The 26,065-nt window shown below is 35.7% G+C and overlaps 2 protein-coding genes across 3 annotated transcripts in view; one reads left to right on the forward strand and one right to left on the reverse strand.

Annotated features, from left to right (window-relative positions):
- LOC127448416 (ceramide synthase 6-like) overlaps nt 1-5,200 on the reverse strand; it is a 427,716-nt gene extending 422,516 nt beyond the window's left edge. For both annotated transcript variants that reach the window (XR_007898524.1, XM_051710918.1), the window contains exon 1: nt 4,631-5,200. Coding sequence is in view for 1 of the 2 variants with exons in the window: in XM_051710918.1 (XP_051566878.1) it covers nt 4,631-4,800 (170 nt within the window). In the remaining variant the exon portion in view is untranslated. The remainder of the gene's footprint in view (nt 1-4,630) is intronic.
- A 6,630-nt stretch (nt 5,201-11,830) lies between these two features.
- LOC127448414 (STE20/SPS1-related proline-alanine-rich protein kinase-like) overlaps nt 11,831-26,065 on the forward strand; it is a 104,649-nt gene continuing 90,414 nt past the window's right edge. Inside the window, exons 1-5 of the mRNA XM_051710915.1 lie at nt 11,831-12,017; nt 17,108-17,220; nt 19,199-19,307; nt 20,833-20,974; nt 21,294-21,349. Of these exons, the coding sequence (XP_051566875.1) occupies nt 11,900-12,017; nt 17,108-17,220; nt 19,199-19,307; nt 20,833-20,974; nt 21,294-21,349 (538 nt within the window). The 5' untranslated portion in view covers nt 11,831-11,899. The remainder of the gene's footprint in view (nt 12,018-17,107; nt 17,221-19,198; nt 19,308-20,832; nt 20,975-21,293; nt 21,350-26,065) is intronic.

A 26,065-nucleotide genomic window follows, 5' to 3' on the forward strand; every position in this document is an offset into this window, starting at 1 on the left:
AGAAGAATTTAGCTACCGTTAAAGGGATAGCTCACCCAAAACATTTTTTTGAATAATATTCACGCAACTCTTTTCCATACAATGCTAGTTCATAGTTACCATGCCTGTCAAACTCAAAAAAGGACATAAAAACACACCATAAATGCATCACAAAAGTTGTCCATATGATTCATGCTATATTCCAAGTCTTTAAAGTCATTCAATAGCTTTGTGTGAAGAACAGACTGAATCCCATCTGTCGAAACTCTAAAATCTAAAAAATCTCAATTGGTATTGGTTTAAGTGTGTCATAAGCAAATGCGATGTGCCAGTGTAAGTATTTGGAATGTAGCACTGCACAATTAATCTAAATAAAATCGAAATCGTGATATGAGCTTGTACGACTTTTAAACCGCAAAGAGCTGAGAGTTATTTAAATAAATAAATAGTCTGCTCGCGCTCCTCGCTTCAAAGTTTATGCTGCTCTGTCCTGCCTGTATTGTGTTAATGCATTATTACAGTGTTTTCAGAGCAGTTCTGTGCTCAACAACTCAATCTAGTGCTCAGAGTAATAGATGTGCTCCAAGTCCAGTTCCGTTTCTTACATGCGCTGAGCGCGTCATATTTAAAGTGCTCCAGATTCACTTTAATTTACTTTTGCATAATTCCAAGTATGTTTAGCTGCTACAAGTTAATATATACAAATAATGAAAGAATAAAAGGTTGATGATTTAGAACTCTGGTTTAACTGAACCGTAAAGCAATGCCCTGTGCAAGTTAAGATTTTATTGAAGAAATATATTACAACTGCACTCAGATGCACAGGTAAATTTCAAAACCTGCTGAGCATTACTGCCTGCCGCACCTCCGCCTGTGCCTTCAGTTGTCCAGCTATGGGGTCATTAGCCGGAAGCCACCTATCACGGATGATTTTCCCCATTAATACTGGAGCATCTCCTGGTAATGGGGCAGCGGTCAGGGACGTCTCCCTGCCACCCCCTGCAGCTGGACACCAGATTCTCGTTCTTGCATTCCTCCTTTCTCGTCGAGACATACCATACAACCAGGGTTCAATACATCACTCCCCCCCACCCCCCCACCCATGAGCAGACCTACCAAAACATAAGCTATCAATCTCTGCCTACCACCCATCCAATGCCTATCCTTAAACCAATCCTCCAACAGATTAAATAGGTGAGTGACGTGAGAGGTGAGCTGCGAGACTGCGGCAGCCGCCCCTCCAATGCCTAGCTTGGCCTGGTTTCGCTCCCTCACTCAATCCCTCTCCAGAAAGCCCTGGATAAGGACCGAGTGTGTCAGCAGAAATAATTCCTCCCCACCCCTTTCCTCTTCTACATGCTACCTCACCACATATCGCAATTGTTCCCTATTCCTACTTTCTCACTTCTGCACACCCAACTTTTCATCCTTCCTTCTTAACCATAACCAGAAACTCCCTTTTTCTGCTTCCTCTGCCACTTCCTTCAGAGACTTCTTCAATGCTGATCCAAAGATGGCAATGTTTTTCAACAGGTGCTGCACTGATGTTCCCATAAACCCTCGACCTCCACAGGGTAAATGGCAGCACCCCATCCATTTTCCCTGCACTCGGCAGCCAGATCAGCATTTTTTAGCTTCTTCCTCTCATAGGCTGCCTCCAGTCCCTCTTCCCATGGGACAGTAAGTTCAATCATTATGACTTTCCTGGCTGATGCCAACCATAACACTATGTCTGGTATCTAGGAGGTAATGTAAATCTCAGAAGGAAATTTTAGCTTCTGGCCAAGGTCGACCACCATTGACCAATCACTTCCATGTGCCAGGATTTTGGTACCCATTCACTTGCATTGTGAGGACCAACAGAGCTTAAATATTCTTCTTAAAATCTTCGTTTGACTTTAGCAGAAGAAAAAAAAAAGTTATACACATCTGGGATGGCATGAGGGTGAGTAAATGATGAGAGAATTTACATTTTTGGGTGGACTATCCCTTTAAAGAGCTTCTGTCACTTAACTAAGCTTATCCAATTAAGAGGCCTCACGTGGTAAAAATGCAATTCAGTGCAGAAAACGCTCTTGAAATGATTCTTGTATAAGGCTGAAAAGCTGAGGTAAGGATATGGAGTCTATGTCTAGATAGATTTGTGTGCCCTGTAAACGGTTTGCCTTTGTAGAGCTGAAATGCCATAAATGGGCTTTTGTTCGCTAAAAAACTTTACAGCAATGTGCAGTTCAGTGCAGGAGGATGGGAGAGGACTTTTGCACTCCAGATAATGGAAGTGAAGTGATGCCACAATGAAGAACACAACAGTCTTTTCTTCCTCACAAATCCATTACTTTTCAGATAAAAGCAGGTTTTGGACACTGTTTGCTTTTTCTGATTTTGAAAAATTATGTTTTGTGACATATAGAGTAACAGTGTTACAGACTACAGAACAGTACCTGTTTTACACCTGTATCATATGCAACTACAGGCCTAAAGGCCCCCCTTTATAAGAAAGTTTATTAAAAAATGAAAGTTCAGTCATTATTTACTCACCCTCATGTTGTTCCAAACCCACATGCCTTTCTTTCTTCTGTGGAACACAAAAGGAGATATTAAATAGAATGTCAGCCTCAGTCACCATTCACTTTCACTGTATGGAAAAGAAAGTGAAAGGTGACTGATGCTAACATTTTTATGTTCCATAGAAAAAAGGAACTTTGCACAGGTTTGGAACAACAAGATGGCAAATAAGTGACAGAATTTAAATTTTGGGGTGAACTATCCCTTTAAAGGAATAGTTCACCCAAAAACAATAATTCTCTCATTATTTACTCACCCTTATAAGGGTTTTTCCTGGGTCAGAATGGTCTTCGGTGGTTGCTGACATACACATTCATCACGATGCAGGTTTTTTTTTATTTATTTTTTTTACATAATTACAATTAATATTTAAGATATGTAGTTGCATTTCATGTTTGTAATGAATACTTATTTTTGATCATCTGAGCACCTAGAAACGTCTGAATTAAAAAGAAATGTGTACTTTAGGTGCTGTGGGAAATCAAAATAACCTAACATCTTCTTTCTATAGGGCTAGTTATAATATTCACAGTTAACCACTTTACTGATTTGGGACTGCGCTTCTATAGTGAAAATGATTGTTTCCTACTCCATAACAGATATTATTTTTATTTTATCAGACTCTTAATGATTTAGATGATTAGAACAGGAAATTTATTACAATGTTACAATATTATTATTACATGACTTTGTTCATAATGTATAAAGGTCCAGACTTTTATTCTACATTGTAGACTTGCCCTTGTTTGTACCATTAAGACCATGGATGGCTCCTCATTACAGTGGTTAGGTAGTTAATCTTTCTTAAAAAATAAACTGTTTCTTTTTTTTATGAAAAAATAATAGCCTAAACACATTTAAAAACTTAAAGCAACTTGAGGCATGTGCACCTGTGTACTCCTGAAATACAATAGCAGGATAGAGAAGAGCACATCACTTGCGTGAGATATTCTGAGATAGTCTTCAATCATCCCAAGCAGATTTGCGTACCACATGAGAAGTATATTTAGCACTTGTAAAGCTGCAAAAAATTTCAAACAAGAATGACTAAAAACCAGGGACTAAAAATAATCTAAGGAACAAAAACCGAAAACTAACTAAAGTTTTTGCAGAACATAACCAAAAACGGGGACAAAGTGGTTTTCAATTGTTCCGGAGTGAAAACGTTATTTTTAAATGCTGGTAACCGGTTATAACCGGTTAATTTTGTTCTGATAATTTTTTCATGACCCCAAAGGCCTATCATATCATATCGCTTCTGAAGACATGGATTTAACCACTGGAGTCTTATGGATTACTTATATGCTGCCTTTAAATGTTTTTTGACGTTCAAAGTTCTGGTCACCATTCACTTGCATTCAGTGGACCTACAGAGATGAGATATTCTTCTAAAAATCATTGTTTGTGTTCTGCAGAAGAAAGAAAGTCATAGGTTACGCATCTGGGATGGCATGAGGATGATGAGAGAATTTTAATTTTTGGGTGAACTATCTCTTTAAGAAAAACCTGTCCTATATCCACATCAGCTGCAGGACGCGGCCGATGACGCGACGCAATGGCTTGAAGCCGACTACACTGGACGCGTCAAAGTGATGACGTACAGCAAACATGGACGAATCAGCTGTGAGCTCGAAGCTCGAGGTGAATAACCTGAATCCTACTTTATTTTCAAGCGAAATCCACTGCTATAAAATATGATATAATCATTAATATAATGTTATTATGCAAGAACTGCGTGTGTTTATATATAGTAAAAAGCAAGATATTATTTAAATAAGTAGATCTGAGACCAAATAACCGTCAAAAGTTATTCAAATATGTAACGAATACAATTCATGACAAGAGAAGTCCACACATTTGATATCTGGTAAGTAAAATCAATCATTTTATTTAAAACGGACGGGTTAATAAAGTGAAAGGAGTAGCTCTGCAGCGCGTCAGAAACAGAACGTGGCATCGGACGCATCCAGTGTAGACACTAAACAGCATCATTGATTACAATAGGAGCGATTTGCTTTTGACGCGACGCTCGCGTCCGGTGTAGACGCGACATCTCCAGCGCAATGATGCTGATGTTTGGACGTACCTCTCGAAGATCAGCCGGATCATGAACACGCAGAACGCTAAAGGACACGCCAGATACAGGTCCTCGGCTTGAGGAAAGGTTGACTCATCTGTATTTTTCAAGTCAGCCCAGGTTACGTTGTGAGGAAGCCAGAACCGCTCGTTCCAGAACCACGCCAATATCCCTGCCATCTCCAGCAGATCTGGTACTCGACGCTAAAGCCAGTGGTGATGTGCAATCAATGGCCGGTGCTGGCTTGCGACACTTGGTCTCTGCAGGTCCAGTGAAATAATGATGATGGAATCGGGTTTTGCACCGCCCGCTTGTGTTGTGTGTCTCCACCGATCTGCTCTATCTAGGGAAGTAGAGCGAGTCCGACGCGCTCCGCCTCCGCAACACTGATTGGTGCGAGCACTTGTCAAACACACATGCGTCACTTAAAGGAACAGTTCATCATTATGTACAGTTCATATTGACCACGACTGTCAAGATCCCAAAAGACAAAAACAATATAAAAACACCACAGAGGTAGTCCAAACTTGGATTATATTCCAAGTCTTCTGAAGTCATATACTGTAGTTTTGTGGAAGGAACAGACCAAATTAATTTGTGAGAAATTAAAAAAAAAATAAAAAATAAAAATATTAAGATATTTGCCCCTGGAAATGATTATAAATGACACAGCAGGTCATTTATTTATGTCAAAAACTTGCATAGAATCTATTAATTGAAATGGTCACTACTGTGTCTCAAGCATTTCAACCTAAGGAGGCCTAGAATAGAACAGTATGAAATAACCTATATTAAATGTTAGACAACAGATAAAAACAGATGAATTTACCAGAGGGGAATTTTTGCCCCTATATGTTTTTTTTATTTTTTTATTTTTTCTGTTATTATGTTGTCCCCTATCTGTTTTGTTTTTTGTTTTTTTGGAACAGACCAAAATTTAGGTCAGTATATACTGATGTACAAGACAATGGGAACTGTTAAACTGTTGTTGTTGTTGTTTTTTATCTGTACAAACGGCCAACTTTATGATTTTTTTTTTTTTTTTTTACAATATTATTTTCTTTTTATTCCACTGTTCTGGCTATTGTATTGCATTTTGTACATGTTCAGTTTTTGGTTTTGTTTTTTTACCCTCCATATTGCATTCGGGCCATTTTTGACCAGGGCGATGTAAATAATAATTTTTAAAAACCACATAGTTTTAAGTACAGGAATCAATATTTGTGACTTTGTCAGGACTATCAAAATGAACATAAATAATTATTTAATAATAAAAAAAAAAATTATAACTCCTTGTCTTTCCAGCCAACCCTGCTGTTGAGCACAACATCACCGTGCAGCTGGGTTCAACTATAGTAACGCCTTCCAAAACGGTCAGAAATCTAGGGGTTACCATTGATAACCAACTAAATTTCACAGACCACACCTCAAAAACAGCACGATCATGTAGATTTACACTCTACAATATCAGGAAGATAAGACCCTTCCTCTCTGAACATGCCACACAACTGCTTGTTCAGTCACTTGTCATAACTAGACTGGACTACTGTAACGCTCTCATTGCAGGCCTCCCTGCATGTGCAATTAGACCCCTGCAAATGATCCAGAATGCAGCAGCACATCTGGTCTTTAATGAACCAAAGAGAGCGCATGTTACACCACTCCTTGTCTCTCTCCACTGGCTTCCGGTTGCTGTATGTATCAAATTCAAGGCTCTGATGCTGGCATACAGAACAGTCACTGGGTCTGCTCCAGCATACCTAAAATCATTTCTGCAGAGCTACGCTCCCACCAGAAGCCTGCGGTTGGCTAAGGAACGTCGCCTTGTTGTACCAACACAGAGAGGCACCAAAACACTTTCCCGGACTTTCGGCTTCATTGTACCACGTTGGTGGAATGACTTCCAATTCCATCCATGAAACTGACTCACTTTCTGTCTTCAAAAAACGGCTAAAAACACATCTATTCCATGAGCACTTCACCAGTCACTTTTTTTTCCTTTTTTTTTATTTATTAAATGCTAGTGAAACTTTGTAATATGGCACCTTTTGTACCACTGTCTCCTTAAGATGATTCGCTAATAATGTATTCCTCTTTTGTAAGTCGCTTTGGATAAATGCATCTGCCAAATGAATAAATGTAAATATAAAATTGTTTAAAAGATATAATTATTTAAAATAAATTGTTACATCTATTGTGTTTGTGGGTCAATTTTGATCGGCACAGATGTAACAAACATAACAAATAAATTATGTTAAAATGAACTATAGTCTAAAGGGTGTGTGGCAAGAGAAAAAGTTCAAGAGCACATCTGTAGACTGATCTGATGATGAACCAGCATGCAGTATACTCGCACATAGTTTTTGTTTAAAAACCTTGAAAAGAAGTACTGATGTTGTGTAGTTAAAAAAACAAAATGTTGGTTTCATTGATTTTAACTACTGAATTGTTTTGAGCACACACAGAAAATTCATTCAAATTACTATAGTAATTCTCACATTAGATGTTAATATAATTTTTTACATAATGATATATATTCAAATAACATTTAATATAAACCTTGATAAAAATATATATCTTCATATGTATCACTCTGGTTTGGCTGTAGTTAATGTATATTTTAAATGTCAATGAGAATATGGCAAATTATATATATATATATATATATATATATATATATATATATATATATATATATATATTATTATTATTATTATTATTATTATTATTATTATTATTATTATTATTATTATCTCCAATACATGTGAAGTTTTACATTTCAAAATCTTCAAGACTGTTATGCTGCCTTGTTTGCACTAATAAAACACAACATCTCTCATATAAATTGAAGCTGTAATATCAATATTTTACAAGTGGTCAATCTTAATCAACAACTTCAGCACAATAATATGTTACAATGTATTGCACAATAATATTTTATATGACAGTTATCGCCCTCTGTTGGGTAGACTTGTGTATAGCGTCTAGTTTTATTATGCGAAGGCATCCGCTGCTACAATACTTTATAATAAGTCTGATTTTTTCCATAATTATTTTCAACTATATATTATAATATTATATAATATCTCAGCCTTTATATATTTAGACCATTTATAAAGGCTGCAACAAATAATCAGATGAAAGAGCTGATATTTAGAAATGTAGGAGACTAAATGAGGATTCAGTTATATTTAAAACAGAACATTTAAGTTTATTGTTACAGGTCAGAAAATGATTTAAATACCAAAAATCCGCCACAATAATATTTGGTAGTTCAGAGATGAGAGCATTAACGCGCTTTCTCGTTAACAAACAAACCTCCTCTGCAACAGAGCACTTCCTTTTCCAACAGAAAAACTCACTCAGCTGATTTCCTGTGTGCGGCAGTAACTTTTATTATGTGTGAAAGTCGCACATATTTCCTATCCTGACAAAACCTAATAGTTTGTACCGAACATGACTGGACGCTCCAGGAAGGTTACCGAGCAACGTCATCACTGCACTAATACTGTTAATGCCACGCCTTCGTCACATTAACATGAGCGTGACACGTGTTATAATAATAATAATAATAATAATAATATATAAAACATGAAATTTTACATGTCCTACATGAAAATTCATTAACCTGCTTTACGTAGGTTACTATAGCGAAATTATTATACAGAACCTACAGCATTGCTTAATAAACATGAATAATACATATCCATGAGCTATGTTTTTCCCAAATAAACATGAGATTGCAATGTCTAGTGCATTTGTATAATCAGTCTTATAAATAAGTTCTAAACTAAAATAAATGAATAAAGAAAATAAATAATGCCATCTTATGTTATCATGTCATTAATGTTATTTTATTTATTATTTTCCCCTGCCCCTTTTTTTATTGTTGTTATTTAAAAAAAATAAATAAAATAAAATATATATATATATATATATATATATATATATATATATATATATATATATATATATATACATTTTGTTTAACTTAAATATGGTGAAAATGATGCATAACCACAATTTCCCCCAACAATTAAAATAATAATAATAATAATAATAATAATAATAACAATAATAATAATAATTTTCACCGTTGGCCTACATATAAATTCGTCAACATTATGAATCATACGTGTAAAAATACCTGACCTCAAAAATAGAAAAAATCATGGACTGGACACTTTGCCAAGGTTATAGAGCAGTAGTTCTCAGTTTTTTCGGTTCACGCCCCCCTTTGAAACAAGAAATCTGATAATCTATATCAAATCAAATAATCTAATCAAAAACTAGTAAAAATAAAATAGGCCTAAATAAAAACCTTTTTACTGAATTATTTTTTTAAATTTAAAACTACAATGAAAACTGAAAGAAAATTTACACTCTACACTAATTAAAAAAATTAGTAAATTATGAACATCTGTCATGGTTGTTCTGTTGTATTGTGAATACTTTCTATGTTACATAAATACATAAAAAGGGGGCTTTTGGACACTCAGAAAACCAAATCCTCCATTCATCTGCATTTATCTATCAGAAAGTTTTATATCTCCTTGGAGACATTTTTATTCTAGATAGTTCTTTTGAATGAAAACTGATAATTGCAAGGATTTAAACATGTGAATGGAAATACACCTCAGCAGTCTTTATAAAAGAATTTTTAAAATCCTCATCCAGTAATATTAAACGACTGATTGCCCATCCTGACTAGCACTAAAAAAGTAACAAGTATCACGTGACAGCACCATCTATGTGCTGCCGCGGTCAGGACCTCTGTACTTTAATTTAAACTTGATTAATTATACTGACCAGTGTTGGGTAAGTTACTCAATAATAGTAATCAACTACAAATTACTAATTACTTCTCTAAAAATTATAATCGGATTACTTTACTAATTTCATTGAACAAGTAATCACATTACTAATTACTTTAATTTTAAGCTACATTCTAAAACAATTTTCCTCTCAAAGAATTCAAAATAATGTCTCTTTTTCCTCCTCGTTCATTGTTATACCAAAGTCATACACTCAGCACCTCACATTTCTCCCTCACATTACTCATTGGATCACTCATTACAGGTCTATCATTCATGCTCTAAAATAATTCTACATAAATAATATTATTTCAAAAACATGTGTAACGGGGCCTGGGTAGCTCAGCGAGTATTGATGCTGACCACCCTTGGAGTCACGAGTTCGAATCCAGGGCATGCTGAGTGACTCCAGCCAGGTCTACTTAGCAACCAAATTGGCCCGGTTGCTAGGGAGGATAGAGTCACATGGTGTAACCTCCTCATGGTCGCTATAATGTGGTTCACTCTTGGTGGGGCACGTGGTGAGTTTTGCATGGAAGTTGGAGAATAGCGTGAAGCCTCCACACGTGCTACGTCTCCGCTGTAACGTGCTCAACAAGCTATGTGATAAGATGCGCGGATTGACGGTCTCAGATGCGGAGGCAACTGAGATCCGTCCTCCGCCACCCGGATTGAAGTGTGTCACTATGCCACCATGAGGACTTAGAGCGCATTGGGATTTGGGCATTTCAAATTGGGGAGAAATTTTTTTTGTAATGCTAATAATGTACTTAAAAGTAATTAGATGAATTAAAAGTCAGTAACTGTAATCTGATTACAAGAATTTAAAATATAACCATTTTTGCAATAAAAGTAATTAGATTACAGTAACTAATTACTTTGTAATCACATTACACCCAACACTGATACTGACAAATTTTAATTACCATTGAAATAAAAACTGACCTTTCTGCCATCCTTTACTCAACCTCGTCGTTCAAAACCAGTATGACTTTTTTCATCCGTGAAGCACAATATTGGTCAGACGAGAGGATCGTGACTGTGGCTGTCCAAGCTCCAAAAGCACAAATCAAAACACCTTAAAGTTGTCCATAACACTTGAGCCTTAGATCTCAATTCTTCTGAAGCCGTATGATAGTGTTGTGAGAGGAACAGAACGAAATGTAAGAGTTAATTCACCTCTTCACCCTTCTGACACTGGCTTGTTTATATAAGCGTTGTGAGCACACCAGACACCATGAACGCTTTGGGCTGTCGAGAGTTGTGCACACAGGACGCGCTGCGGTGCCTGGCAAAAGTTTAAACAAGGTAGGAGAAAATGCAGAGGAAAATAATTTGCAGTATTTTTGTTGAATGTGTGAAAGTCAAAGAGATTTGAGAACGGGCCAGTCTCTCCACCCAAAAAAATAAATAAAAATAAAAATAAAAATAAAAATAAACAAATGATCGACTGGACACTCTACGAAGGTTCCCAAGGCAAAATTATTATTCACAAAATTAATAATAACAGATATCATGGACTGGACGCTTTGCAAAGGTTATAGCAAAATTATTCATAACCTAGTCAAGAATATCCACAAACTACGTGTATGCCAAATAAACATGAGCTTAATGGCTATTTTCTAATAAAAAATAAACGAAATTATAAATATAATGAAATTTCCTAAGCTGTTCTACAAGAAAATTTGTGAACAATACAACAGAATTCAAAAATAGAAAATAGAGAAAAAAAAAAAAAGCATTAACTGGACGCTTGACAAAGGGTACCATGGCGAATTTAATATTCACAAAACTAATAATAGACAAAACCATGGACTGTAAGCGTCACAAAGGTTAATATAGTGAAATAATTAGTCATACTCATAACCTATGACATCGCTTTATAAACATGACTAATGAATATTCACGAGCTACATGTTTACCAAATAAACAAAAAAGTTTGATGTTTCATAACAATGACTATAAAAATAAGCTAATATATATATATATATATATATATACTCAAACCATCCCGTCTGGCACCAACAGTCATGCCACGGTCCAAATTGCTGAGATCACAATTTTTCCCCATTCTGATGGTTGATGTGAACATTAACTGAAGCTCCTGACCCGTATCGGCATGATTTTATGCACTGCACTGCTGTCACACGATTGGCTGATTAGATAATCACATGGATGATTGTTGGTGCCAGATGGGCTGGTTTGAGTATTTCTTTAAAAATTAATATCCATAGCTTACGCAATCGCTTCATAAACATGAGCTATGAATATCTATGAGCTATGTTTTCGCAAACGTCAGCACGCCTAGATGAATATTCATGAGCTAAGCCTTTGCCGTAGTAGAATTAATCATGAGGTCCCTCTCCGGATGTGTTCATTGCAGGCGGCAGTGATCCAGCAACTCCTGTCCTCTCTAGCAGCCGTGGTGAGTTGAGCCAGTCAGAGCGGCTCTGACAGCAGCATCATGGCGGAGCAGAGTGACTCCCCGGCGGCCGTCCAAACCCCGCAGCCGGCGGCGCTCACCACCACCACCACCATCTGGCCCATTGTCAAGGAGGCGTACGAGCTGCAGGAGGTGATCGGTGAGTAACGGGCTCACGAGTGGCGCTGGACGTGAGAGTGAGCGCGCTTGTGGCTGGAGTTTGTTGTTTTAGTGCGTGTCATAGAGAGAATGAGGGCCTACCGGCTTTTTCAGATGCACTGCCGATGACAGTAATGTAATGCGGATGTGACACTTCGCAATATTGTCTTTACTTATTAAAAGGTGAAGCATCTATAACGCTTAATAATATTTTTATAAGCCATCAGATGTAATGTCATGTTTAGGAACAGATAGTGCGCGTGTTATTTCCTTCATTGATCCATGATGCTGCTTTCTAATGAAATGTGTCTAAGACATCAGGAGGCAACTATGTAACAGCATGCTATTATGACAAATACAGCAAAGGTTACAGCGGGGCATGTTGTCACAATGGAACCTGAGCTGAAACAAACTATAATAGGGTTTCCTGCAAAATGTAAACAGTAACAAAATAATGAAAGCACAAAAATGCTGGTAACGTTAAAAAGAAACAAATTGTAAATAATTGTACACATTTATGACATATGTAAAACACATGTCACAATTTGCCTCTGTAAAATTGTGACAACTAGCCCCGACCTGACTGAACAAAATGCCCTTAATAACACAGTTCAACTTTTTAGTTAAAATAAAATTATTTCACTATATAGTGGAATGTATGCAGTGTTGATTCATAGTGTTCACTTGTTTGCCCAACAGCTATAGCAAAAATATGGTGATATTTGAATTTTAGTTTGAAGGATAGAATTCACAAAAATTATTCTATTTTAATAGGGTTTTGAAATAGGTGTTTGAAACCAAAATAGAAAGCCACTGCTAGAGAAAACACACATTTGAGTAATTGGACTTTTGGCTCAAAAACTTACACTTACTGAGATATAGCTCTTGTGACAACTTCCTCATATTTGAGCTCTATGTGTAGGCTGATATTGTGATCTATAGTGTTTCTGCAGTAATCAGGCAGGTTTTCTGATCAGCACTTCTGCTGGTTCTTGCACGCCTTCGCATTGTCAGTCAAATTCTGAGGTGTCAATTATCTTCATACTGCAACCAATGCATTTGGGTTGCGTTCTGCTCACGACGCCCTCTTCTGGTTGTATTGTGCATATTACTTCTAATCCAATTATCACTGGCTATTAAAGGGACAGTTCACCCCAAAATGAAAATTCAACAGTTTCTCACTTTCATATTTTTCCAAACCTGTTTGATCTTTTTTGTTCTGTATAGCACAAAAAGAGTTATTTAGAGCAGAATGTTCTCTCTTTTCCATTTAGTGAATGGTGATCATTGCTGTAAAGCAAGATTTTCAGTGAATAACTACTGAAATTTCAGTCAGTTCCTCACACAGAACCATCATATGGCTTCAGAAGACTTGGAATATAGCATACAAGTCAAATGAACTACTTTTATGATACATTATGGTGCTTTTTCTCCTTGTTATAGCCTGTTATAGCCATTGTATGAAAGACAGGGTTTCTGTAGGAAGTCTAACAAACAGTAGCGGATTTGGGGGGGGGGGGGGGCACGAGGCACCTACACAGACACTCCCATCCACCAAATGGCTTTATAGGGCTGCAATTTAATTAAATACATTTTTATTTAATTCACTTATGACAAGTAGAGGTCAACCGATAGTGGATTTTGCAGATATGATAACTAAGGTGGTGGGATTGGCAGATAACTGTTTAATCGGTTGATAGTTTTTAAAATCGAGTTATAGAATGAAAAAAATATTCGTATTCTTTCCTTACTATGACGGACACAGACATGGAGGCTACAAGAGTCCAAAATAAATAGTTTAGTTTTTATCCAAAATCCCAATAATAATCAGAAAAAATTAATAATTGGTGCATAAAGAGGGACTTTTAACTATAAACAAGCCAGTGACTATTTTGAAAGTTACAGTGCTCAGTGGCAGGGGTGGGGAACCTTTTTCCAGGTTGGGGCAATTGGAGTATTTCCTAAATTATTAGCATGGCATACAATTGCTTGCAATTTCTGATTGTGGGTTGAAATGAACATATGCATTCCGTTACATGCTCAAGCACTAAGAAAAAAAAAGGTATTTCTATAATACAATATTTTGCGTTGTTATTATTATTAATAATTTTTAGTCATTATTAATTATTTATTTTTACAGTTAATGGAATCACAGCCTTTTTTTTTGCTTTTCAAATTATTTCTCAAACGGCCTCGCGGGCAGGGTAAAGTCTTGCGGGCTTAATACGGCCCTGAGGCTGGATGTTCCCCACCCCTGCTCTATAGTTAAGATGGCTATTTACTAAAGTAAGCTTTTTATAGCCTATATATTCACCACATATACATGTACAGTATATACTGTTTACACACATACAAAACCCTTCATCTGAACGAATAATGAAAATAAAAACAACTATCGGCACTGATTAATTGGTAAAACCGATATATCCGTCTAGCTCTAATGACAAGTGATCACTGATTATCTACTGCTGATGAATTATGATAATGTTTTCTGTGAGTGTTTATATTGTAAGACATTCTATGATTGTAAGAGTGCCTTTTTTATTTCCCTTCTATGTTTTAATGAGCAGCTGGAAGCTGTGAAACTCAGACATTTTAAAATAAGAGTCCTGCGTTATGCAGCAAAAACATTTCTGGTATTGGTAATTTAGTTGCTCAATAAACTGCACCTGGGATTTAATTCAATTTGGACTCTTGTAGCCTCTGTCTGTTCCACCCAGTCACACGAAGGAAAGATTTTCTTATATACAGTATTAATTTATTTGTTCAGGTCTTAAAAAAGGTCTTAAAAAGTCTTAAAATTGCTTTTAAAAACTCTGGAGCAAACTTTAACTTTAAATGAAGACCTTTAACGGGGTCATATCATGAAGAATTAATTTCCATGATGTTTTGAGACAAAAGAGTTTATTGTACTATAAACTGTCATTTTCAGATCTCAAACTTCCTCCCCAGTCAAAAAAAAGGATCATATATTGAAACAAAGCTGCAAAAATAGCTTGTCCATTTGCAACATTTTGATGTCAGGTAGATAATACATTTGAACTTTCTTTCTTTCTTTCTTTGCAATTAAGCTGCATTCTCAAGCCCATATAAAAATGTGATAAATACACTCTGACTGCTTTTTATGGCACACTGCCCACAGATATGTGTCTCACATAGTAAATAAATAAATAAGAAGTCTATCTTCATGGCTCAGAGCCACAGATATGACGAGTCGATGGTGGTTGAGATGTAGTATGTAAGCTGTATGCTATCAGCCGGCATTACTGACGCGCTTCTCTATAGTTTCTGTGCGCTTCTACTAATCAGTACAGTGTGTAGTCAGGAGCCCCTCTTATCTGTCAGCCGCAGTTGGCAGAGTGACATTTGTATATGTGTTTGTGTGTGTGTAGACAGTCTCAAAATGTACTATATCTGATGTGAATAAACAATTGACAATTAATAGAGTTTTATGCATTAATATTGTCTAGTGCAGTATTTTATACCAAGCTTATAAATGCGTGCTACCAAATACACATTTACTGTATAGTGAAATTGCTAAAGTCCTGTGTCAACTATGTTTTAAGTAGGTAATTATTTTTATTTACATTACTGGCACCTTTTTTTTTCCCGTGTCACTTTGTTTTTGTATGTATTGATTAATGGTTGACCGATATGAATTTTGAATGGCTGATGCCGATACAATATGTAGAAAAGAGTAGCCACTGACTGATATAATGCATGCACAGTAGGGCTGCACAATTAATCGAAAAAAACAATCGAGATTACAATTGCAGCTGTCATAATTACATAATCGTGTAATTACAGTTTTCTATTTTGGTGTACTCCCATTGCACCAAAATTATCAATTTTTTTGTGTGCATGAATGCAGAATCTAATCTGACACATCTAAATGATACTGTGTACAATTTATTCAAAATGTGAATAACACATGCAAAAGAAATATTAAAGCAATCAGGAACATAGTTCTCATGGCATGCAACTACCCCACACAAAATAAGTGTTTTAATGTAAATTTGATTAATTGAAATTAATAATCGCTATTGCATTATCAGAGGAAGTAATTGGCTATTATGACTTTTGTCATAATCGTGCAGCCCTACTACACGGTGTGTATATATATATATATATGGTCATCTTTATACTCTTTCAACTCTTTTATTTTCATTCAACTTTTCATTTATTTTTGGTACTTTTCAAATGACTTTTATATATAGATTTGACTGTTTTTGCCTTGTCCCAGACCCAGACTTTCAATTTTAAACTACGAAAAATCCACTATTAAAATACAAATGATTGCATGTTTATAACTATGATAATCTAAACAAAGAGTGAAATAAACAGACTATTTCAATATCTATTGTGTGAAAATGATTTCTATAAATAAAAAAAAATAAAAATATGACTGTCCCACAGTAATTTATGATAAAAGTGTCAGTTATGAGCATGCTTGAGATGAAAAATGTATATATACTGTATACAGTACACAACAGACATGATGTGCATGTACATTGCAAAATTATTAAAATGATTATTATCATTGCATGTAAGATAAATAAGACATGAAATTGTTGAATTATTAAAAAAAAAAAAACAGAAAATGTGGACTATACATTGATAAGTCTATCTGTACATTTTAGAAATGACACCTGGCCAATTCTGTTAATAAGTCAATCAGGCACTATTAATTAATTGGCCTGGTGGATATACTGTATCTGTCTATCCCTAGTATTTATTCTTTGGCGATATAACATGCAAAACAAGCAAAATGTAATTTCAGTTGATACAGGAAAAATAACAGATTTATATTGCTAATGTATTGCATGCAATTTGTCTCCCTTACAGCAAAGCTACATTTCACAACAACACACACTTTATGACAAATACAGCAAAGGTTACAGCGGGGCATGTTGTCACAATGGAACCTGAGCTGTTTATTATCGATCGCACATCATATGATCAGCTGAAACCTGTTGTGCACACGCTTTTATATTCCAGAGGGCATGTTTACTGTCTACCTTTCATCTAGAATAATGTCTTTGGCACGGCCCATGTATTGTTCATTAGAGACGTTTGTGTTGTGCTTTGTAGGTAGTGGAGCCACAGCAGTGGTCCAGGCAGCTCTGTGTAGCCCTCGACAGGAGCGTGTGGCCATCAAGAGAATCAATCTGGAGAAATGCCAGACCAGCATGGATGAGCTTCTGGTGAGATACAGCAGGTTTTACCATACTAATGCATATGCACGCGCACACACACACACACACAAAAGTTGTCACGAATAATGATTATTTTCAAACGGGTGTCCCGAACACTGTGTGGAATTGGTCAGAAAAACAGATAAAACTGCCCCAAACTACAAAAAAACAAAACAGGTATAGTTTTTTGGGAAACTGTTTGAAAATAGTCTTTATTTTTGCAATTATGTTTGTTGATGCTAGTTGCACAGAAATTACACACTTCACCTTTATCAGAATTAAAAAACTGATTTGCCTATTTTCTTCCCCATTTAACAATATGCAAATCAGTTAATATTTAAATTAATATTGAGATAATATTTGAATGTTTTTAAATATATTTTTTAATGACTTTTTTTAATGTAGGCCTATTTTGTATCTATTTATTGCCACAGCAGATTTCCCTGTTAAACACTGTGTATCAAGAGTACCAAAGCGCAGCATCTTCTAATTATTCATAATGTAGTTCTTGCATTAAAATGTTTTTGAATAAAATGTATTGTGCTTCCATTAAATGCAGTGTAAGGTATTTGCTACGGTATTCATAAAAGAAATTCTTCTTAGTGTTTGCCATGCCATCCTTAACATATTTGTAGTCAAGGCCAGAAAGAGAAAATGTACTCTTTTAAAGGAAATTTATTTAGTCAACAAAAAAGCCTTCTTATATATTTTTCATATCTGTCAAAGACACACATGCTTCTCTCGCAGTGCACTGTCCGTGTTGTAATCATTTTCACACACACAAACATTTCCTCAGCAGGCATCTCACCCCGACACGTGTGAGTTGTTTTCGATTGATCTTTGTTTTGGTGCAGTGAGAGTAGAGACTGATGGTTTGATTAATGTGTTCTGTAACGAAAGCAACTTTATTCCCGGAGATGGGAATCTACTTCAAACATCTCAGATTTACTCTTGAAATGTCAGATACAGAAATATGTGTTTTTGTAAATTTATGCTGAGAAACGAATGGCGCTTTTTCAGTTTTCTTCAGGGTTTGATGCTACAGTCCTTTATAAAATCTTATATTATTGCTGCATGTCAAATTCCTTAAATATGATGTAGACTCAGCTACTTGCACAAGCAAAACAGGTTTTTCTATACACGTGAGTAATTAAGTTCTGCTTTGAAACACAAACTTAAAAACAGCTTTAGTAATGAAGCACTGATTAGCATAATTAGACTTGCATGGTATTCTACAAAGTCTTCTCAAAATGTTTAGCCAATCAGAAAATTAGAAAGTGCTAATTTTCCATACATGAAGATGGTGTTTTTACTAGAAGTTGTTTTTGTAATTCCCATTATTATCATTAGATTCTTATTACTGTAGTATGGTCGTTTTTAGATTCGATTCGATTCTTTATTGTCATTGGAGCATGCACAATGAAATTTCATGTGACGCAATTCTAAAAGCAGCTCTAAGTAAAAGACAAACATCACAAATAGATCAAATAGATATCAATAGAATAAATATATAAAATAAAGTAGTGGATTAAAGTGGCATAGTAAATGTTTACACTAGCTTATTATTTTAAAGTTAAACTGCACAAGGAAAGAATGTATTAAATTACAGTACTTATTACTGCATGGTAGTAAAAAATACTGTAATACAATGATCACACAAATTACAAATTGAAATAAATGTAAAGGTGGTGCAACAAATACTACCACAAAGTATGCATACTTTACAGTCCACATTACAGTAATGAGTGATGTTTTGTTGCGTTGTAGTAATTCAAATTTGGGAGGAAGATGTGCTTTAATTGTCATCAAAATGTCATCCAAAAAGTCTAATGGTCCTTAAAACATGCTTAATTTTCTTTAAGCAATAAATAATTTATTTTTATTTTGGGGGTGATATATAAAATGCAACATGCATTAGAAAGCACATGGACATAATAAAGCACATGCATTATAAAGCGAGACCCAATACCTCCATCTGTCTCCACAGAAAGAGATTCAAGCCATGAGCCAGTGTAACCATCCAAACGTGGTCACCTACTACACTTCATTTGTTGTGAAAGATGAACTTTGGCTAGTCATGAAACTCCTGAGTGGAGGTGCGTGGAATCTTTTCTATTACACCACAATGTTACATATTTGTTCTACTGTTTTTAATAAGTATCCATTGAGCCGTTTAACGCAAGTCATTTTGGATATTGCAGGCAGTTTCATCAAGTATTTAATGTGTACAGTGCCTCCTCCTTTTTGGACAATTAAAAAATGTCTTAATTTCACTGCATCAGACAACAAAATATAAAATCAAGTAGCATTTGCAAACAAAAAATGTTTTGCCTGAAAAGTGTGCTTGTGCAATCTGTCTTTAAAATCAATGTTGTTAATGTAGTGTTATCTAGTGCAATGGCATTTTTAAGTGTTACTTACACTGGCAGCCAAAAGTTTGGAATGATGTACAGATTTTGCTCTTATGGAAAGAATTGATACTTTTATTCACCAAAGTGGCATTCAACTGATCACAATGTATAGTCAGGACATTAATAACGTGAAAAATTACTATTACAGTTTGAAAAAAAAAATTCAGAACTTCTTAAACTACTTCAAAGAGTTCTCATCAAAAACTCCTCCACGTGCAGCAATGACAGCTTTGCAGATCCTTGGCATTCTAGCTGTCAGATTGTCCAGATACTCAGGTGACATTTCACCCCACACTTCCTGTAGCACTTGCTATAGATGTGACTGTCTTGTCGGGCACTTCTCACACACCTTACAGTCTAGCTGATCCCACAAAAGCTCAATGGGGTTAAGATCCATAACACTCTTTTCCAATTATCTGTTGTCCAATGTCTGTGTTTCTTTGCCCACTCTAACCTTTTCTTTTTGTTTTTCTGTTTCAAAAGTGGCTTTTTCTTTGCAATTCTTCCCATAAGGCCTGCACCCCTGAGTCTTCTCTTTACTGTTGTACATGAAACTGGTGTTGAGCGGGTAGAATTCAATGAAGCTGTCAGCTGAGGACATGTGAGGCGTCTATTTCTCAAACTAGCGACTCTGATGTACTTATCCTCTTGTTTAGTTGTACATCTGGCCTTCCACATCTCTTTCTGTCCTTGTTAGAGCCAGTTGTCCTTTGTCTTTGAAGACTGTAGTGTACACCTTTGTATGAAATCTTCAGTGTTTTGGCAATTTCAAGCATTGTATAGCCTTCATTCCTCAAAACAACGATTGACTGGTGAGTTTCTAGAGAAAGCTGTTTCCTTTTTGCCATTTCTGACCTAATATTGACCTTAAGACATGCCAGTCTATTGCATACTGTGGCAACTCAAAAACAAACACAAAGACAATGTTAAGCCTCATTTAATGAACCAAACAGCTTTCAACTGTGTTTGATATAATGGCAAGAGATTTTCTAGTACCAAATTAGCAATTTAGCGTGATTACTCAGTTGAATGCCACTTTGGTGAATTAAAGTACCAATTTCCTTCCAAAACAGCAAAATCTGTACATTATTCCAAAATTTTGGCCGCCGGTGTAAGTGTCAAACTACTTTTTTGGGGGCACTGTATGTATGTATACTTTGTATAGACCTGCAGATGTTTGGTGTAGTACAATGTTTTTTTATTCACTCAGGATCAGTGTTGGACATCATAAAGCACAATTTTAGTGAAGGAGAACATAAAAACGGTGTCCTAGATGAATCCACAATAGCGACCATATTGAAGGAAGTGCTGGAGGGATTAGATTATCTACACAAAAACGGGCAGATTCACAGGTAAGAAATCTATCCGTCCGTCCCTCCATCTATTCATCCATCCAGTGATCTGCAAAGTGGACCAGACATTATGCAGTTGGTCAAGTCTGCTGTAGCTACAAAAGACTAGTGTAAAATATGCCTTAATTAAGTTCCTCTGTATGTCAAGTGAATGAAAATACAGTACTAATGAGGTGTTTTCACTCCAGGCCATCACTGTTGTAAAAATGCTTTGAAAAAGTCATAAACGTGTTGATTCATTTTTCAGCCACTGGCGTTATTGTTAATGTTTAAGATTATAATAAAGCATGACATGTGCTTTGTCTCGGTTTGACCTCAGGGATGTGAAAGCGGGTAATATTCTATTAGGGGAAGATGGATCGGTGCAGATCGCAGGTTTGTAACTCAACACTCGACTTGCTTGACTTTCATATGAAATCACCTTTAAATTGGCTGAAATGTGTCAATCTTTTGAAATGTTCGACTTCAAGCTGAACAGGTTCTAGTGTTTTTGTTTCAGTCAAATTTTCATCAGCATAACAATTATAGTTATATTGCAAAATTAACATGATAAAGACATTTACAAGAAAATCAGGCTTTTCCTACAAAGAAGTTAACATGGTCACTGTCACTAATTTGCCTATAGATCTAGAAATAATGCGGAATCTTATATATTTCCTTAATGTTTTAAAAAATCCTTAAACTCTGTTATATACCAATTATATTATATTAATTTGAGTTATATTGCTAAATTTCCATGAAAAATATATGTACATGAAAACCAGTCACCGTCACAAATTTGCTAATTGAACTAGAAATAATGCAGAATCTTAAATATTTATTCTTAATTTTTTGTTAATGCTTTTATTTCCTTAATGTTTTTAAAAATCCTTAAAATCTGTTATATATCATATTATATTATATTATATTATATTAACAGCATCCAGTAGCCACTGAGAGGCTAGGTAGTGGGAGAATTTCCTTGACTCATTTGCAATGAAATGCAAAGCTGCTGCCTGTCTTGAGTTACGTGTTATTGTGATGAGGCATATGAAACATGCAATGCAAATACATAACACGGATAAATAAGGTCAACAGAAAGTTAGCTTTTCCGCTACTCACCCCCTCCCTCAACACCAAACAACCAGCAAAGGGGTCATAATAAAGGAAACGGAAGTGTTCACCTGTGTCCTCGTGGAAGTAAATAACTAATGAAAAATAACAAGTAATTACTGCTCCTACATATTATATTATATTATATTATATTATACTCCAACAATGAACAACCATTCCCATGTAAAAATGCAAATAAAAAAAATGAAATGAAATGAAATAAAAACAAAACAATTTTTAAATAATATTAAACTAATTAAACAATTTAACTAAATTGCTCTAATTTATACCAGTGCATTCTTCATATTGAGTCACATAATTATTTCAGCTGCTGGCAGTTATTTATAACCATGAGTTAATTAAGCTTTCTTTAATTGTGAATGTGTTGCTGTAATTAGTATTGGTTGTCACACTCCATCTGTTGATAAAAAGCAACATTAATGGGTCTTAAGAGAGATGGAGTGTTTTATTACTTTTTCACCACAAAGTTCATGGCAATTCGCTTGAATTACAGTCAACAGCAGGACTACACAAGCTATAACCTAGAAACCGCTTCAAACAGTCAAGCCACTTTTCATTTTTTATTTACTTTTAATGAAGTAATATATTTTCCACTCTCCATTGTTTGTCATCTGTTGCATTTTGTTTGATAAATTTAAGAGTTAGAGTGTATTGTTTTTGCCACATAAAATGAGAGCAGAAAAACAGGACTGAGGCACATTGATCGTAATGTGGAAAAGTGTTAACTTCCTGAAATGGGGCTTTTTCCCTCCCTGGGGGAAAACTGGCTGATCTAGTTCTAGAATATTGATCGGTTTTATATAACAGGGGTTTCCACAAATGACCTTGGCTTAACTTATTAAGAGGTATTTCTGTTGAAAGGTTTGCAGAAATATTAAATGGATAGTTCTCCCAAAAATGAAAATTCTCTCATTATTTACTCACCCTCATGATATCCCAGGTGTGTATGACTTTCTTTCTGCACCAGAACACATTTGAAGAAAACTAGAAAAATATCTCCGCTCAGTAGGTCCTTAAAATGCAAGTGAATTGAGATTTCTCTTTTGAAGCTCCAAAAATTACAGATTGTCATCGTAAACGTCATCCTTACAACTCCAGCTGTTGAATTAATGTCTTCTAAAGTGACACTATCACTTTTGTTGTGAAAAAGATCAACATTTAAGTACTTTTTTTTAACTCTAAATCATGCCTCTGTTCTGCAGCAGTAAGTGAGTGTGACGTAATCGCATTGGCATTTGAAAGATGCGAGAACTGACACACGTGTACGTGTATTTGCATCTGTTTGTTTACTCACAATGGTGCGTTTGTGTGCTTATCCTGGATGTCTCAACCAAGTGGAGAACGTGAGATTACTTCTGTATCCATGGCAACGTGAATACGTCACACGAGAGACCTCTTGGGTTCCACCTTCTCGTGAAACCTAATGGAAGCGATGGTTTATAGTTAAAAAGTACTTAAATAATGATCTTTTTTTTGCACCAAAAGTGATCGTGTCACTTTAGAAGACATTCATTTAACAGCTGGTGTTGTATGGATGATGTTTATGCTGACTGTCTGTGATTTTTGGAGCTTCAAAAGAGAAATCGCCATTCACTTGCATTTTAAGGGCCTGCTAAGCTGAGATATTTTTCTTCAAATGTGTTCAGGTGAAGAAAGAAAGTCATGCACACCTGGGATATTATGAGGGTGAGTAAATAATGAGAGAATTGTCATTTTTGGGTGAACTCCCTTTAAAATAGCATTTGCACACACACACAAGGGTGAATCTCACGCAACCTGTCAGGGTTTTATTTCACCCCAAAGTCAAAAAAAAAAAAAAAAAAAAGAAATTCTGTTTCACATATAGAAAATGAAGGCCGTTTTTAAAACTAATGAGACAATTAAGCACATTTCCGCCCCAAATTCTCATTACTATTATGCATCCACACTCAAAAAAGATTTGCACTTTTCAATTTCATAACATAATTCTATAAAATTGAATTGAGCAATCTTTTTTTTAACAAGTTTTTATTAATTATATTTTGTTAAACATTACACAGTTCAATTTGATGACATTTTATTATGAAATTGTAATGTGTAAATATTAAAAAAAAAGCTAAAATATTGTTTTGAGTGCAGACTAATACATTTTTGCAAATGTTCTTCTCAATGGTGAAGCTCATTAGATTCTTACAGAGCAACTTACAGAGTTTTGTGTCCCCTTGCAAAACCTTTATCCATTCATTATGAAAATTAACCATAGTTTCACAACACTAACCATATTTGGTACCTGAATTATGGTACTATGGTACCTGTAGTTAAACCATAGGAACCACAAAATGTACCAAAGTTTTACTGCAGTAACTATAGTTCAACTATGGTATTTGTACTTAAACCATAACCACAACATTCACCATGGTTTTACTACAGTAACCATATTTTAACCATGGTATTTGTAGTAAAACCATAATAAAATAGGAAAACCAAAAACTCTGGTATTAAATGTAAAATATATATGTGTATCACATAGTTGTTTGGCTCCTTTTTAATCATAATGGTAACAGAAATCACCCAAATGGCCCTGATCAAAGGTTTACATACCCTTGAATGTTTGGCCTTGTTACAGACACACAAGGTGACACACACAGGTTTAAATGGCAATTAAAGTTTAATTTCCCACACCTGTGGCTTTTTAAATTTCAGTTAGTGTCTGTGTATAAATAGTCAATGAGTTTGTTAGCTCTCACGTGGATGCACTGAGCAGGCTAGATACTGAGCCATGGGGAGCAGAAAAGAACTGTCAAAAGACCTGCGTAACAAGGTAATGGAACTTTATAAAAATGGAAAAGGACATAAAAAGATATCCAAAGCCTTGAAAATTCCAGTCAGTACTGTTCAATCACTTATTAAAAAGTAGAAAATTCAGAGATCTCTTGATACCAAGCCAAGGTCAGGTAGACCAAGAAAGATTTCAGCCACAACTGCCAGAAGAATTGTTTGGGATACAAAGAAAAACCCACAGGTAACCTCAGGAGAAATACAGGCTGCTCTGGAGAAAGATGGTGTGGTTGTTTCAAGGAGCACGATATGACGATACTTGAAAAAAAATGAGCTGCATGGTCAAGTTGCCAGAAAGAAGCCTTTAATGCGGCAATGCCACAAAAAAGCCTGGTTACAATATGCCCGACAACACCGTGACACGCCTCACAGCTTCTGGCTCACTGTAATTTGGAGTGACAAGACCAAAATAGAGCTTTGTGGTCACAACCATAAGCGCTATGTTTGGAGAGGGGTCAATAAGACCTATAGTGAAAAGAATACCATCCCCACTGTGAAGCATGGTGGTGGCTCACTGATGTTTTGGGGGTGTGTGAGCTCTAAACGGGGAATCTTGTGAAAATTGATGGCAAGATGAATGCAGCATGTTATCAGAAAATACTGGCAGACAATTTGCATTCTTCTGCACAAAAGCTGCGCATGGGATGCTCTTGGACTTTCCAGCACGACAATGACCCCAAGCACAAGGCCAAGTTGACCCTCCAGTGGTTACAGCAGAAAAAGTGAAGGTTCTGGAGTGGCCATCACAGTTTCCTGACCTTAATATCATCGAGCCACTCTGGGGAGATCTCAAACACGCGGTTCATGCAAGACGACCAAAGACTTTGCATGACCTGGAGGCATTTTGCCAAGACGAATGGGCAGTTATACCACCTGCAAGAATTTGGGGCCTCATAGACAACTATTACAAAACGCTGTCATTGATGCTAAAGGGGGCAATACACAGTATTAAGAACTAAGGGTATGCAGACTTTTGAACAGGGGTCATTTAATTTTTTTCTTTGTTGCCATGTTTTGTTTTATGATTGTGCCATTCTGTTATAACCTACAGTTGAATATAAATCCCATAAGAAATAAAAGAAATATGTTTTGCCTGCTCACTCATGTTTTCTTTAAAAATGGTACATATATTACCAATTCTCCAAGGGTATGCAAACTTTT

The sequence above is a fragment of the Myxocyprinus asiaticus genome, chromosome 11 (assembly GCF_019703515.2).
Source record: "Myxocyprinus asiaticus isolate MX2 ecotype Aquarium Trade chromosome 11, UBuf_Myxa_2, whole genome shotgun sequence".
Taxonomy (NCBI): domain Eukaryota; kingdom Metazoa; phylum Chordata; class Actinopteri; order Cypriniformes; family Catostomidae; genus Myxocyprinus; species Myxocyprinus asiaticus.